This window comes from Cenococcum geophilum, assembly GCF_001692895.1.
Source record: "Cenococcum geophilum 1.58 unplaced genomic scaffold K441scaffold_2, whole genome shotgun sequence".
NCBI lineage: Eukaryota > Fungi > Ascomycota > Dothideomycetes > Gloniales > Gloniaceae > Cenococcum > Cenococcum geophilum.
Genome location: NW_027137560.1, coordinates 3,685,650 through 3,699,789, shown reverse-complemented (window position 1 = coordinate 3,699,789; position 14,140 = coordinate 3,685,650). Strand labels below are relative to the sequence as shown.

Below are 14,140 nucleotides of genomic sequence, written 5' to 3'. Positions count from 1 at the left end.
ATGAATAGGGAGTGGAAGCGAGATTGATGCCGCGCGTCTTGGCAACCTACATTTAATTAGGTAGGTATTCGCCCAGGTAGTGCCTTCCCAGTGGACCGCCTTCGCCGTTATTAAATGTGAAATGCATCCCACCAGATAATAGCCTGTCTAGAGACTATTTAACCACAATATAAATATCAACTGTAAAATTTTGCCACCCGCTGAGGGATCTGTGACAGTATATATTGTTCTCTGAGGTCTACCTGTCAATTTTATCTTAACTTAAATACCAAGTTAGACTTTAAGTATCTGCAGCAGTTCATTTCTTCGGTTAAGCGTTTGACGTATCTTGCGTCGGTAGCTTGTGCGTGAATACAAACATATCATTCAACCATACTGTATTTGTATTGGACCCTGGGGACACCAACAACCAAAGCCCCAAGAAAAGGAAGCTCCAGAAGGATCAACATGCAAACGCTCTGATCGTTATAGCATAAATTTATTGATGACGGAGAAGTCATTTCATAGTAATATATCTACAGGAAGAGGGAAAATCATGACCCCATGCCTCTCGTCTGATCTTCGTCCATTTCATCGTCAATCATTACAGCTCGCTGTGCTCTCATGCATACACAAGAAAACCCATTAAAGGAAATCCCACGCCAGAGCCCAGAAGGAGACCGTAAAGGAAACATAAGAAAGCCCCAGAACACCACCCATGACGCACAGTAAGAAAACATCAAATTTATCAACATCTCACCCTCGAGTTTTCCACACTCCTGTCCTTTATTGACCCTTGTACACATTTCACAACTTCCACAACCTCAATTACTCAACTCATCCCGTCTTCAGATCCAATCATCAACCACCTTTTTCCCGGATTCTTTCTCGAATCCTAGCTCCAGCCCGAGCCGCAAATCCATCTTCGGAGCCTCGATCCTAGGAGCCTTCTCCACCTTCTTCGGGCTCTTAGCTGGACTCTTGAGTGGGCTTCCGGGACCCTTCCCATCACCACACCCCATTCTCACAGCCTTGACGTCCCAGCCGTCAGCCACTGCAGCCGCTATCCAGGTTCTAAGCCCATCGTGGACGGCGCCGTAGTACTTCTCTTTGCAGGTACGCAAGTAATTGCCCATGACTTTCTCGAAGCCCGAAGCACGAAATTCGGTGCGGAGGGAGTTACGCTCGGCTTCGGTAGGGAGTGATGCAATGATTCCGTTAAGAAGCTCGAGGTGGGTAGCAATATAGTTTGTCGAGTCCCATTCCACACCGCCAATATAGGGAGCGGCAGGTACTGGAAGGCGAGGACCGGGAAAGTGAGTCGCAGTATAGCTTTGATGTCCTCCGTTAGATGATGGAGAGCTGCTCGGAGAAGGCGGCATGGGAATAACGGTTAGGTGGTGAAGGAAGATCCAGAATACTTCTTTGGTCACGTTATTAACCTCGTTGCACCAGACGCGGTAGGGGCGCGGCTGATGCATCTCCTGGATGAAAGGGATCGTTCGAGCATCTTTTTCTTTAATAGGATCTTTCAGGTAGGACAGTACAGTACGGGCACGAGAAGGCAGTTCCACTGCGGAAGCAGATGAGAGGTGGGCAACTGCGATACGTCAGCTTCTCATACTTCTTCAGAGGCTCCACGATTATGGATATAGTGATTGGAGCCTTACAGAGCAGGCTAACGATGAGGTCTCTATGGGTGAAGTCGCTTGGGCCTTTGCGTTCTTCGTCAAAAAGCATGGCGAGGAGCGCAGGGAAGAGCGTCGAGGCAATCTCGCAAAGCTCCTTCAGAGCGAGATCTGTGGTACAGAGACCCTTAAGACAACGAAGGACCTCGGCGAGGAGATCATCATCATGCTGCTCTCTAGATAACAAGATCAGCAAAACATCACAAGTATTGCAACAGAATACATACCGCCATTCCATCTCCATAATCCGGTATAACAGACCAACTAGCCCGGTCATTCCACCCTGGCGGATAAAAGTGTCAACCCAATCAACGGTTTCATTTCTAAGCAGAAGACGAAGCTTGTGCAGCTTGCCAATTTCAACATCTTGCGGCCTCTGCATCTTCCGGAGATAAGAGACAAATTCATCCGGTACAGCGGGCTTTAGGTTTCTTGAGAAGGACGAGCCTTGAGAAGCGCTAAGGGAAGACAAAGATTTTGAAGAAGGAGATTTAGGAATAGTACTCGGCTTCGGTGCCCTTGAAGCCGTCTGTTCTTCAGCTTTCTGTTTCTTTGTAGGAGAATCTCCCTTGCTGAACGTGAATGTCCTACTGCGTGGCCTAGTGCGCTTTGTAGAGCTTGCGGAACCGGCAGCCTCTAGAGTCGCGCTCTCCCCACCATCTTGCGAGGTACATCTAGGTTTCGTTGATCGGCCAAGAGTAGGACGCTTCGAGGTAGTTTCACCCCAAAGAGAACGCTTCGAAGTTGTCTCTTTCCCAGATTGGGATGCGTCAACCTTGTTTGTACGGACAAAGTCTGCCTTGATTTCAAGCTTGAGTGTACGCATCTGTGCACGCTGATGTTCTGGGATATTCCTCGATTCCTGTTCCAAGCATTAGCTTCCATGAATGTTCTATTATTTGAAACTTGGGACAACTTACGAGCACAGCTTCGAACTCCGCATTAACAACCTTAGGATCAAGTTTGACCTGTGTCTCTGCCCCCGCCTCCCTTGCCTTGCCATTGAACGCCGCTACAGCAGCCATGACTCGTGCACCCTTCTTAGCAATTGTGAGGCCTCTGTTCGATTGCTCATCCTTCGACTTCTGGCTCTCGGAGCTTGTACGCCGTAGCATAGATCTAGTCAACACACCCTTCATATTATGCTCGTTCTTTGTCCGAGCCTCATTCCCTCTCGTGATGGATAACGGAACCCTCTCATTACTGATCTTTCGAGACAGTGTGTCTATGAAAGAGGAGGTCGAAGCGCTCGTGGGGAGATATGTGGACCTAGGTCTTTCTTTCTCTTTGGAAGGAACACGCCTCTGGAGTGACGGCTGGCCATAGTCGAAGAAGTTTCGTTGCTTTGACGGAGAATACTCCGTTGGAGTATACAGAGCTATCTCTTGCTCAATGTTGCGCCGGTCGTTGAGAGGAATAGTGCTTGTAGTCCGTATCTCCTGGAACGGCTGAGAACTAAATTGAGCCCAGATCGGGGTGTGAACCTCTGTAACGGCAGAGCTAGGCGGCGTGGTGTTCTCTTTGTCCTTCGCTTGTGATTGATCATTGCCTTCCTTAGATGCTTTGGATCTCTGGAATACTGCTGCTAAATTGGTAGAGGACTTGGTCTTCTTCGGCCTGCCAGTTGTGTCCTTCTCCGCTTGATGTCGACTGGACTCTTTACACTGCTTGTCTTTCTCTTTCTCTTTATCCTTGCCCAGTGAGCGTAGAGACACCGAGCTGAGTGTCTTCTTGTGTAGGCCTTTGGGCTTTGTTTCCTGCATGTCTCTCGACTTCTGAGGGGAAGATGGATTACTTGGGGGGTTGTGTATCTGCCCCAAGACCCGGTTTTGGTTATGAGGATGATCGGGAGGGAGCATTGGCATTGCCCCCATAGCCTGCCTGCGGCCATAAGGACCGCTATTCTCAGAATCATTGTACGTCAACGGCGTTCCGTCGGAAGGTGTCCTCTTATGGTTCTTCGAGACCATGATTGACTTGAGGACCGATGAAGACTTGTTCCTCCTATGGCCTGGTCTTTCCGCAGTTGAAATTGCTGCTGCCATCGCGTTCATGGTGATCCTAAATATTTATTAATCGGATTCGGCAGGGAGCAACATTACTAGTTGGAACTCTCACAGTCTCAGCAATCGCTTGGATAGAGGAATCAAACCAAACTCCTGGATACAACAGTCCAAGGTCTTGTCAACAGAGAAACAAAAAATTTAATAGTTGTTTCGAGGAAGTCTTAAGACGAGCCTCTTATGGTAAGGATATGAGCGAGCAATAATTCATAGAGATTGACGCTCGAGCCGAGCATTTGTTTGCCAAGTCCCCGTTCCCCAGCAACCACAATTCGTATCCGAAATGCGGACTAGCGCGTCGTTCCTCCAACGTGTCTTCATTAAAATGTTCGAAAGTTGACCAAGTAGATATAAAAAAAGCGCGTCAGAGCGCGTTTTCTTGGAAACTTGGGTTAGCTTAAAAATGAAGCTTCTTAGTCTCTGAAATTATAGCAGAATCCTCATTATATTTTAGTTTGACCGTAAGGGAGTATTGATCTACTTGCCCAGACAATGCAAACAAAACGACTATATGATACGAGTAATTATGATAGTACAACCAACCCTTCGTGTTTCGGACACCCCCGTATTCAAAAACAGCGGTGGCTGTTCTCATTCCATTTTCTTCCTCCACCCCTAACTGCAACCAGCTTACCAAGACCCTATGTTAATGTTAGCCCCCAAGCGTCCCGACTTTCCCGCCCACACGCATCCCACGATTACCACCATACGAGGAATCTATTGATAAAACGACGGGCGGCGATGCGGACAGGAACACGGTGAGTAATGAGAAAGCAAATGAGGCAGTAGGTGGATAAGAGAATTAAGTGGTAAGTACAATTCGTAGATCAATCTAATCCTAATTAGGAAATCAGTGTATGATCAATATGATCAATGCAATCAATCAGAATCAGATGTAGTGATTTTATAGGAGTCAAAATCTATGGCCTAATTATGATTGCGTTGATTATGTGCAATCCTAGCTCGAGGACTCTCTGTGCGTCTGAGGGGAGCATTAGAATGAAACCAAGCACATGGTCACCGCTAGTTAGGCTCGAGAAAATCTCTTGACCAGCTGAGCTCCTGGGACAAGTAGGTAGTTCTCCTGGTACGGGTTTAGGCGTGCCAGGGATCTGTTACCTTAGCGCGGAATAGTGCAGACTGTGTGAGTGAAGGAACTTTGCAATTGGTAATATCCGCAGGCTTACGTGAAGCAATCACAAACTTTATAGCGGCATCGAATGCGAACGTGGAATACGTACGATGCTATGGTTTGGTCGTTGAATGTCTCATGCAGAATGAGGCCTTTGCTGTGGAGAGTTTAGTTGACTGGGACGCCGTTAATTACCATATTATAGGTATCTGCATCTGTAACATGCCTGTGAGGCGTAGGGCTCGAGACGGGGTTATCAAATTTACATAGGGGCATGGCCCTACCACGGAGTATTGGTGGCTAAAGTTGAGTTGCGCTTGTAACCCGAGAGTATGTTTGTTTCTCTGCTAGCCCACGGATTTATGGCATTGCGGCATGGCATTGTGGCACTTTTAGCTTGACAAGTTGACTCAGCGCACAAGGGATCCCAGACATATTCAGGAATTAGGGGCAGCTCAAATACAACGAGTTAAAGGGCTAGGGGCTCCATCCGTGTCTTGAGTAACATTACTAGCCATTGTTTGTAGCTCACAAAAGGTAAAAGATCTCTCCAGCTTCATCTCATTTCCGTAAGTTATCATGTCTCGGTCGAAGGGCAGTTTTGTCCAACCATTGGGGGTTTTGTGAAAGTATATTTGCCCAAAGGGGTGATGTAATGATTCAATTTTGAAGTAGTACACGGCCTCGTCCTTGTGAAAATTAATCGCACAGGTTCAAGCTTCTAGATGAGAGAGCGCAGGAGCTCGCGTCAAACGTTGTCAATTTGATTCTCGGAGCGATCCCGGGAACGAGACACCTCTCGAAAATACAGAAGTGGGCGACATGAATATGACAGGAGTGACAAGCGAGGGGTGCGCAATGCCATCGGGCCTGTACGACACCCAGACTCGCACCTTGCCCAATCTCATCGGGCGATGGCGCAAAATGGTGGTAACGTACATTAACCCTGATACAACTTGAGGAACTTTACCTAGTAGGTGGTACTCTGATGCTGTTTTTACGTGTAATTGGGCGTCATAAGAGGACAGTTATAATCGGAACTGTAAGCTTTGCAGAGTGTGGGAATTGAACGAGCGACTTGATTGTAAATGTAGCTCTAAAGCGTCTATATATACACGAGGAAGGTATAGGTAATAAAACAAGAAGGGGAGACTAAAATATAGCTGAAACAGGGTGATACGCTGGTAAGACAGTGGTGTTTCGGCATAGTACCGGTAGTCGGTTACGGGAACACTCGATGACTGAAAACTTTTGTGGAGTAAACTCTCAGCGCATTTAATACCGTTGTAGGAGCGGGCGAGATGGTAAAGCGGAAGGTGAGTCCTGAATAATGTTTGGACAAAGGTAATATAGTTACAATTTTATCTCGTGGATTTCTTTCTTCATTCCATTATATGTCTCTTCCAGATGAGTCTAACGCTTTCCTCTAGAGGCTCCATTTGAGGCTCTGTGGTGAGACATTTCAAGCCGGAGGCAAGAAACTTGCGTACAGCCCTCCTTGGATTATAGCATAGCTAGCCATCCAACGAACAACCAAATGCGATGCATTATTTTGGGCCTTGTCAAAGGTGTGGAGTGGAGTACCATTTACAAGGGATATTGCTATTGCCAGATACCATATTGGATAGCCTGAGGATATGCGATTGATGATCTGCACATGGAAACTGGCGAATGCCGTGACAGCAAGTACAAGCTGAGGCAATGCTAAGCGTCGTAGACATCTTCGCTCGATATCACTTGAATCGCTTATTTCTCTAAGCTCGAGAGTCTTCTGTCTTACGACGCTATTTCTAGGAGATGGCAGGGCATCAAGGGCCTGTGCCTGTAGCCGGCCGCTCAAAGCCATAAAACTGGACTGAACCAGGAGCCACAGCATGGGGGCCGCAATAAGAAAGAGTGGTACGTTCGACAAAGTCCAGTACTGGAGAAAGCCCACATCCCTGGTAAAACTTAGACCAAAAACTCAAAATTTCCCAAGGATTACTTACCAGTAATGGCCCTGAGCCCAAGAATATATACTTGGGAAGAGATTTGTACACCACGGTCTTACGTGTCTATTAGGCGTTGCAGCTGCACAAAATTCCTCATAAGCTAGCCATTGTGGGCCGAGAAAACCAAGGGCAATAGATAACCCAGCGGCCACAGTAACAACTAATCTTCGAAGTCCATTTAAGCCTAGGCGGAACCTTAGCAATGGTGGAATAAGAGTTGCGACATCATAGACAAAGATCAGGCCGCTAAGGAGTCCATTACTCCGAATAGAAGCCGCCAACGCGAAGCAGCATCCGGATCCGATTAGGTAATAATCTTGGAGAACATCCCAAGAGCTACGATCTTGTCGAGCCCTGTGATGATTGACGTAGAGTAGCATCCCGGAGAAGTTGAGTAACGAGAAAAGAGATTCACCGTAAGGCGCAGATAGGAACAGACCAGCTGGCGAAATGATGTGCAAAACTGCTCCGACAAAGGCTATCTTGCTGTTTTGTGTCTCATTTCTCACCGCGATAAAGAGGCGATGTAATACTAGCACTGATAGAAGGTGAGAGACATGAGAAATGAAAACTCCTGCCCATATACAAGATTCCAGAGCGTGTTCGGGAGATGGAAAATCTGTGAGCAAGTTCAGCAATACAGATTGACATGCCATAAAAGAATACCATACATGAAGCGACAAAGGCAATTAAACGTGCGAAGACCCAACTAAATGCCCATTCCTGTTCATTAACGTATCCTCTTTCTGCAGCCTTTACAAAGTAAATAGCGTCCCATCTGACCAAATTGATGGCCAGTCGCTCACGTGTTGTACAAAATTCAGAATGAAAATTACGGTGACTCGCATGGAGGTGGTGTCCTCTGGTTAAAATGAGTGATGAAGTATCATACCCGGGTAAAGGACTTGCAACAGCGAGAAGGACTAAAACAAATTTCCATAGAACGAAAATTAATACTAGTGACTTAATTGGATCATTTGAGGGCCGGCTGAATGGTTTCCATGCAGACATGATTCGTAAAACTGATATAAAACAGCTGAATAGATCCGCGAGAGACTGAAAGACGCGAGCAAAAGTGACAGGAGCTCCAGAGGTCTGTCCCGATGGTCCGGCGCCAAACCCACATTAGCTAGCGCAGAAAATAGACGAAGTCCACAAACTTTCTCACCGAAAAACTGATCTTCATTTCGACTTTTATCGCCAACCTCGACTCGTCGCCTACAAAGACAAGACGGTAAGCTTCCTTGATATTATGTTTGCATTTCGAAAGTCGCCAGTGCCCAGCTGCAATGGAGAATTTACACTCGCGATCTCACATGCATGCTGCGGCGCAATACCATCGCATATTTAGCTCTGCTAGATGTTGCCGATGATGAGAATGGCTTGAGTTTGTGAGAGGCAGAAATGCTTTCTCCTACTCTTAGAGATACAGAACTACTTAGTGAACGATATTCGCTGATGGTTTTCTGTCCTCAATGACAGCCCGACGACCAAGATGCCTCCCAAAGCAAAGAAGACGGCCCCAGCGCCTTTCCCTCAGGGAAAGGCTGGCGCGAAGAAGCAGGCCAAGGTATGTCCATATCCAATGCTGTCTTTGTGGAACTGAAAATTCTGATGACGAATTTCGTTCGTAGAACCCCCTCATTGAGAAGCGTCCTCGCAACTATGGTATCGGCCAGGACATCCAACCCAAGCGTAACCTCTCCCGCATGGTGAGGTGGCCCGAGTATGTCCGTCTTCAACGCCAAAAGAAGATCCTCAACCTCCGCCTCAAAGTCCCCCCTGCGATTTCCCAGTTCCAGCACGTTCTGGACCGAAACACCGCCGCTCAAGCTCTCAAGCTCCTCAACAAATACCGACCCGAGACTAAGGCCGAGAAGAAGGAGCGTCTGACTAAGGAGGCTACTGCCGTTTCAAAAGGCCAGAAGAAAGAAGATGCCAGCAAGAAACCATATACTGTCAAATACGGCCTCAACCATGTTGTCGGCCTCATTGAGAACAAAAAGGCAACCCTAGTCTTGATCCCCAACGATGTTGACCCTATCGAGTTGGTTGTGTTCCTTCCCGCTCTGTGCCGCAAGATGGGCATTCCCTATGCTATAATTAAGGGAAAGGCCAGACTGGGTACCGTTGTCCACAAGAAGGTATGTTGGAATTTACACAATTGTACTTTTGCATGTTCTAACTATGGGGTTGTAGACCGCTGCTGTCGTTGCTCTTACTGAGGTCCGATCCGAAGACAAGTCTGAATTCTCCAAGCTTGTCTCTGCGATCAAGGATGGCTACCTCGAGAAGCACCAGGAGAACATTCGCCACTGGGGCGGTGGTATTATGGGCGCCAAGGCGAACGCTCGTATGGAGAAGCGTAGGAAAGCGTTGGAGAGCGCCATCAAGATCTAGATGATTGTGTGATACGGGTATGGGATTTGGGAATCCAGTGTGCTTGTCTGTGCATTTAGCGGGCGTTGAACACTTAAAAATGAGATGGTCTTGTCACTTATGACGCCAATCAGCCAGCCTATGAAAAGCAGTCTTTGACCTGAATTAGTTTTAACTTGACCTGCCTCAGTCTGCCCAAGTGTACCGCGAAGGAGTTAGTGAGATGTGTTAGCGTTAATGATGCCTTTCAAGCTTTTTAGTCGATGTTCCCACCCCTCACTGCTATCTCCGTCATCGGCCATCTAAAACGCGGCAATCAGAAGCTATCGAGCACCGTACGCACTTCTTCGCCAGTAAGTCCGTCCAACCCTTCAACATGCATTGCATACTAATATCAATAACAGACACGGGAGCGATCCTTCTCATCTCTTCAATGCGCCTCCCATCCACCGTAGTACCAGAATATCGTCCTCATCGCAACTATGCCTCTTACCATCCTCTCAGACTCAGATGTCCGCTCCCTCCTCCATTCTCTCACTAAGCAGGACATACTCGATTTGCAGCAGTCCTTAGCTGATGCTCTTCATTACTACTCTACCTCCACTGAAGAGGATGCCAATGGCTGCTGCTCTTCATATCAACCGATGCGGACAGCTCTCAAACGGAGCGATGGGCAAACAACGCTCTTTATGCCAGCTAGCAGTAACGACGGGCTAGGCGTAAAGATAGTCACGCTTTCAGAACCCTGTGGAGGGAGTATCGACGCATCCCCTATGTCCCCGTTCGACTCCCTCTCGTTATCCTCTACAAGTGCACCTTCTGCAGGTTCCTCGACTGCCGCGTTCGATGTGCCTGCCGACATCCCTCCCTCAATTAACAGTAGTCAAAGCACAAGCCCGAAGGGCTCTCTGACGCTACTTGACAAAACGGGCTCACCACGCGCCCTTGTCAACGCAGAAGAAATTACTGCCTTTCGTACAGCACTTGCATCGACAATGCTGTTCAAAAAAAGGACAAATGTCCACGATCTCGTCGTTTTTGGGGCCGGAAAGCAAGCGTACTGGCACATACGGCTAGCTCTTCTCCTTCGAGGGCCCGAAATACACCATCTCAACATTATCAACCGGACCTTCGACACCGCTCATGCGCTTATCGAAAGACTGTACAACCCTTCCGTAACCCCCGCGCCATTCCCCCCCATAAACATACCAACTGCCGAGACGACGGATCTTGCCCGACCGAATATCAGCATTATAACGTCTGCTCATAACGAGTACGCTCGCCTCCTGAAGTCTACCGTTCGCGCCTCCTCTGTCATTTTTTGTACCACGCCCTCACTGGCTCCACTCTTCCCTGCCGAATACCTAACGAATACGGAGGGGCGCAAGAAAGGGCGCTACATCGCTGCTATTGGCTCGTACAAAGCGCATATGATTGAGTTACACCCGGACATCCTGCGCCAAGCCGTCGCGCCGCAGCATGGACACCATCACCACAAGCACGCGCAGCAGGGTGGTGCGGTCGTCGTGGATAGCGTCGAGGCCTGCCTCAAAGAGGCTGGGGAAATAATTCAGGCTGGACTTGGAGGCCGTGAGGTGGTAGAGATTGGTGAACTCGTTATGCTGAAACGGGATGCGGAGCGCAAGCGGCTTCAGGCGACAGGACAGGGCACAGCGCTTGATGGGAGCGGCGTGGAGCTAGGAGAAGGGAAGAAGATGAAAGGAAGCGATGGGAAGGAGCATAAGGCGGACAGCGGGCTGATGGAGTGGCTGCAGAGGGGGAATGTGATTTATAAGAGTGTAGGGTTGGGCCTGATGGACGTTGTTGTTGGAGGGGATTTAGTGAGGCTGGCGGATGAGAGAGGAGTGGGAACGATGATTGAGAATTTCTGAAGTACGAAGAGCAGATTCTTTCCATCGACATACACGGCTACGAGTTCTGGTACTCTTATTCATGCTATTCTTGGGAATGGCTCCATCAAAGACACAATCAAACTCGTAGACTGATATACTCCAGAGTAGCATAAACGAAGGCTGACCACAGTCAATCGCACTCTCAAGGCTGCAAGTCCTTCAACTTATTTACTGTCTCAAATTTAGTACGTGGCAGAATTAAACATGGGGAATCAAACGTGGAGCCAGAAAGCAAAGGTGAGGCGCTGCAAGCCAACACGCTCCTGCTGCTTCCAACCCTTTTCATGGTCAACGTGGCACCAGATGAAAGAGGTCTGTTCAGTATTGCAATAAAGATAGCTTAGCGAAAGGAGGCATAGATGCAAAGTGAATAAAAATACCTGCGTGCGAAACCTCTTCGGTCACTCGATGTCAATGTGAACTACAAGCGGAGGACGCCAGAACATGTCAGCCTTACTATACATATCCAAATCCAGCATTGATTACAAGCTCTACCGTATTTTACCAGGGCCTGTAAAATAAGACGGCGCTTCAAGCCTTGCATGCATTCTTCCCGGACCCACCCACCTGGACACAGGGCAGATCTCAGCCTGGTGCCGTACCGCTCCGCTGATAGGCACACCATGACAGCTGGAATAGGTCAACAGACACCTTGGTAAAGACATTCCGCGTCACCGGTTACGCCACGAGAACAGGCAGCTCAAGGCCCAATAGGGCACTGGAGGCGCCGAGAACCCTAGACGCTGTGGTTCGGCGTGGCTTATTGATTTTCGCCCTCCATGCAACCTTGACAATTTCCATCTCACCTCCACTTGGAGGGATGACGGTATAGCCTGACTTGGGAGGGCCTTTTGGCCCCAAAGGCTGAAGCTGAGTCGCCTCCAGGCTGAAGCTAAGTCCCCTCCAGGCTGAGGCAAGGGCCACGGTGACCTCCTAAACTAGAGGCTATATGCTTGCGGGCGGGAGGTCTAGGGAATGAGTGCTTTTCTTTCTTTTCAATCCTTGCGCAGTGCGTTGTATGCCAATCTCTATCAAAGCGATCCTAAGTTTTCAGCTTGGGATAGCCAGGTCGTCTAAAAATGGGTCCTAGCACGACTCATATGGCTGAAGATGATTCCGATGGTCGATTATCTCCCGAACCGCCGGATCCCAGCCGTTATTCTGTCCCTGTTGTGGGTATCTTGCGACGTGCGACGAATCTCACCACATCCAGCTCTTCTACAGAACCCCTATCTTTGGGCGACGAAAGGAATTACAAAGGCACACGGTCCCCACTTCCATGGGATATTGCAAGTGCTCAATATATAACACCAAGTCCCAATACAAGTAAAGGAGTTGATGTTCCGGGTTGCTGGCGGCGTCAAACAGTCTTGAGTTTAGGTACGTTACCCTCGCAAGGGTGAAGGGCAAAAGGGCGGCCTCCCACTAACTTTCATTCGTAGATGGAGGCAATATCCATGCATATTTTGAACTATGCATTCTTGAACGAATATTTCGAGAAATAGCAAGAGTGGAACGTAGTTATGATGGTGCAAAGTCCAGCAAATCCTCTCCATTGTTCGGTACTCCGGATGGATATGATGAGCAAGAGTTCTCTAAGGATGACCCCGCTACTATCACAGACAACTATCTGCCATGCCATTATTTCGACTACGTGGGGGGCACAAGTATGGGAGGGTATAGCACCCATCCTTTTTGTAATGCTTCCTTTCTTATGGCTGTTGCTTGACTAACGACTCTTGCTTAACAGAGTTGTCGCCGTAATGCTTGGTCGTTTACGTTTACCTATCAACAAGGCTATACGTAACTTTGAAGAAATGTGGACATCTATATCCAGCGAAGGACATGAGTTTCATCCGTTATTATCGAGACGCAAAATTCGCGCAAGATACTCAGAAGGTCTGCGCAAAGCATTAGACGGGATTGTACCCAAGCCCCATAAAAACATCGAGGGGGTCACAATTGCTGAACCATTCCGCTCGGACTCGAGTCTATGCAAGACGTCAGTTCTCTTCGATATATTTGGTATTGCTCTAATTTAAGCAGATTGGTCCTTGCCGTTCAAATCGACCGCGCACGAGGAGTGCGACGCCCCTATCTATTCCGCTCTTATGTCTTTAACGAGGATAAGCCCACAGCTATGAACCGTAACAAGAGCAATAAGACGCAGGACACGCCGCTGAAAGATGTCTGTCTCGCCACGTCTGCTGCGCCAGGTTTCTTTGAAAGCGTGAAAATCGACGACAAAAAATTCCGCGACGGTTCCATCTGGATGACCAACCCAGCCATGGAGCTCTATCGCGAAGTCTACTCAATGCACCCAGATCAAGAGTCGCCGATACACTGTCTGGTAAGTATTGGTTGCGGCAAGCAAAAGCGTTCTCGGATCCTCCCATCAATAAACATGCCGGCGACTTCCTTGTACAAATGGGAGCAGCAGCAAGTACACGATGTGCTGAAGTTGCGGAAGGAAGAAGGCGAAATTATCGAGTATATACGTTTTGCTGGTCCTGATCTGGCAGATATAAAACTGAGTGATTGGAAACTGGAAGGACACAGGCGCAAGACCTTCAATCGCATCAAAACCGCTGCGGAAAGATATTGCGATACTGAGGCAAAGCAGATCGAGAAAATAGCAGTGCAGCTCGTCAAGTACCGGCGGCAGAGAGCACGGACAGCGCATTGGGAACGTTTTGCCCTTGGTGTTCGATACTCCTGCAATTGGTGCGAAGACTCCACGGAGTTAGTCGATCGGGACCATGTGATTGATCATGTTAAAATCAAACACAAGGATCACGAGGTAACAGGTTCACGTTTCTTCAATGAATACCGGAAGGTATTAGAGGAGTTTAGGGTTCCAACATCTTTATAACACGGAGCATGTGGCGCGTCTTGTATAACAGTTTATAGAGGAATGGCGTTTTTGATACCCAGATGTCTTTTGGTTCGTGCTTTTCGCCTCCGTGGCAATAATCGTCCCCGTTTTCCTAGTGTG

The 14,140-nt window shown here is 48.2% G+C and overlaps 5 protein-coding genes across 5 annotated transcripts; 3 read left to right on the top strand and 2 right to left on the bottom strand.

Annotated features, from left to right (window-relative positions):
- Positions 1–464: 464 nt before the first annotated feature.
- K441DRAFT_651348 (uncharacterized protein) lies at positions 465–3,902 on the bottom strand. Its single transcript, XM_067647171.1, has 5 exons — positions 3,786–3,902; positions 2,588–3,728; positions 1,895–2,529; positions 1,650–1,843; positions 465–1,579 (listed from the first exon to the last, which is right to left on the bottom strand). The coding sequence occupies exons 2-5, from the start codon at positions 3,719–3,721 to the stop codon at positions 828–830; spliced, it is 2,715 nt and encodes a 904-aa protein (XP_067509929.1). The 5' UTR covers positions 3,722–3,728; positions 3,786–3,902; the 3' UTR covers positions 465–827.
- Positions 3,903–5,919: 2,017 nt separating this feature from the next.
- Positions 5,920–7,895, bottom strand: K441DRAFT_651347 (glycosyltransferase family 76 protein). The gene is made up of 3 exons (XM_067647170.1): positions 7,525–7,895; positions 6,851–7,472; positions 5,920–6,802 (listed from the first exon to the last, which is right to left on the bottom strand). The coding sequence occupies exons 1-3, from the start codon at positions 7,862–7,864 to the stop codon at positions 6,325–6,327; spliced, it is 1,440 nt and encodes a 479-aa protein (XP_067509928.1). The 5' UTR covers positions 7,865–7,895; the 3' UTR covers positions 5,920–6,324.
- Positions 7,896–8,058: 163 nt separating this feature from the next.
- On the top strand, positions 8,059–9,429 carry K441DRAFT_651346 (60S ribosomal protein eL8). Its single transcript, XM_067647169.1, has 3 exons — positions 8,059–8,423; positions 8,488–8,997; positions 9,053–9,429. Exons 1-3 carry the CDS (start codon positions 8,349–8,351, stop codon positions 9,251–9,253), a joined length of 786 nt encoding a protein of 261 aa, XP_067509927.1. The 5' UTR covers positions 8,059–8,348; the 3' UTR covers positions 9,254–9,429.
- On the top strand, positions 9,369–11,543 carry K441DRAFT_651345 (NAD(P)-binding protein). The gene is made up of 2 exons (XM_067647168.1): positions 9,369–9,585; positions 9,637–11,543. The coding sequence occupies exon 2, from the start codon at positions 9,715–9,717 to the stop codon at positions 11,122–11,124; it is 1,410 nt and encodes a 469-aa protein (XP_067509926.1). The 5' UTR covers positions 9,369–9,585; positions 9,637–9,714; the 3' UTR covers positions 11,125–11,543.
- Positions 11,544–12,103: 560 nt separating this feature from the next.
- K441DRAFT_101565 (FabD/lysophospholipase-like protein) lies at positions 12,104–14,107 on the top strand. The gene is made up of 4 exons (XM_067639907.1): positions 12,104–12,525; positions 12,588–12,822; positions 12,896–13,147; positions 13,192–14,107. Exons 1-4 carry the CDS (start codon positions 12,225–12,227, stop codon positions 14,015–14,017), a joined length of 1,614 nt encoding a protein of 537 aa, XP_067509925.1. The 5' UTR covers positions 12,104–12,224; the 3' UTR covers positions 14,018–14,107.
- Positions 14,108–14,140: the final 33 nt, after the last annotated feature.

Excerpts from the sequence above, each read along its gene's own strand:
- K441DRAFT_651348 (XM_067647171.1), bottom strand. The coding sequence starts at position 3,721 with ATGAACGCGATGGCAGCAGCAATTTCAACTGCGGAAAGACCAGGCCAT. Across the intron at positions 1,844-1,894 it reads ATTATGGAGATGGAATGGCG|AGAGCAGCATGATGATGATC; the intron begins GTATGTATTCTG and ends CTTGTTATCTAG. Across the intron at positions 1,580-1,649 it reads CCTCATCGTTAGCCTGCTCT|TTGCCCACCTCTCATCTGCT; the intron begins GTAAGGCTCCAA and ends GACGTATCGCAG.
- K441DRAFT_651347 (XM_067647170.1), bottom strand. The coding sequence starts at position 7,864 with ATGTCTGCATGGAAACCATTCAGCCGGCCCTCAAATGATCCAATTAAG. Across the intron at positions 7,473-7,524 it reads AATTGCCTTTGTCGCTTCAT|ATTTTCCATCTCCCGAACAC; the intron begins GTATGGTATTCT and ends ACTTGCTCACAG. Across the intron at positions 6,803-6,850 it reads TGGGCTCAGGGCCATTACTG|GGATGTGGGCTTTCTCCAGT; the intron begins GTAAGTAATCCT and ends AAGTTTTACCAG.
- K441DRAFT_651346 (XM_067647169.1), top strand. The coding sequence starts at position 8,349 with ATGCCTCCCAAAGCAAAGAAGACGGCCCCAGCGCCTTTCCCTCAGGGA. Across the intron at positions 8,424-8,487 it reads GCGCGAAGAAGCAGGCCAAG|AACCCCCTCATTGAGAAGCG; the intron begins GTATGTCCATAT and ends TTTCGTTCGTAG. Across the intron at positions 8,998-9,052 it reads GTACCGTTGTCCACAAGAAG|ACCGCTGCTGTCGTTGCTCT; the intron begins GTATGTTGGAAT and ends ATGGGGTTGTAG.
- K441DRAFT_651345 (XM_067647168.1), top strand. The coding sequence starts at position 9,715 with ATGCCTCTTACCATCCTCTCAGACTCAGATGTCCGCTCCCTCCTCCAT.
- K441DRAFT_101565 (XM_067639907.1), top strand. The coding sequence starts at position 12,225 with ATGGGTCCTAGCACGACTCATATGGCTGAAGATGATTCCGATGGTCGA. Across the intron at positions 12,526-12,587 it reads TCAAACAGTCTTGAGTTTAG|ATGGAGGCAATATCCATGCA; the intron begins GTACGTTACCCT and ends TTTCATTCGTAG. Across the intron at positions 13,148-13,191 it reads GACTCGAGTCTATGCAAGAC|ATTGGTCCTTGCCGTTCAAA; the intron begins GTCAGTTCTCTT and ends TAATTTAAGCAG.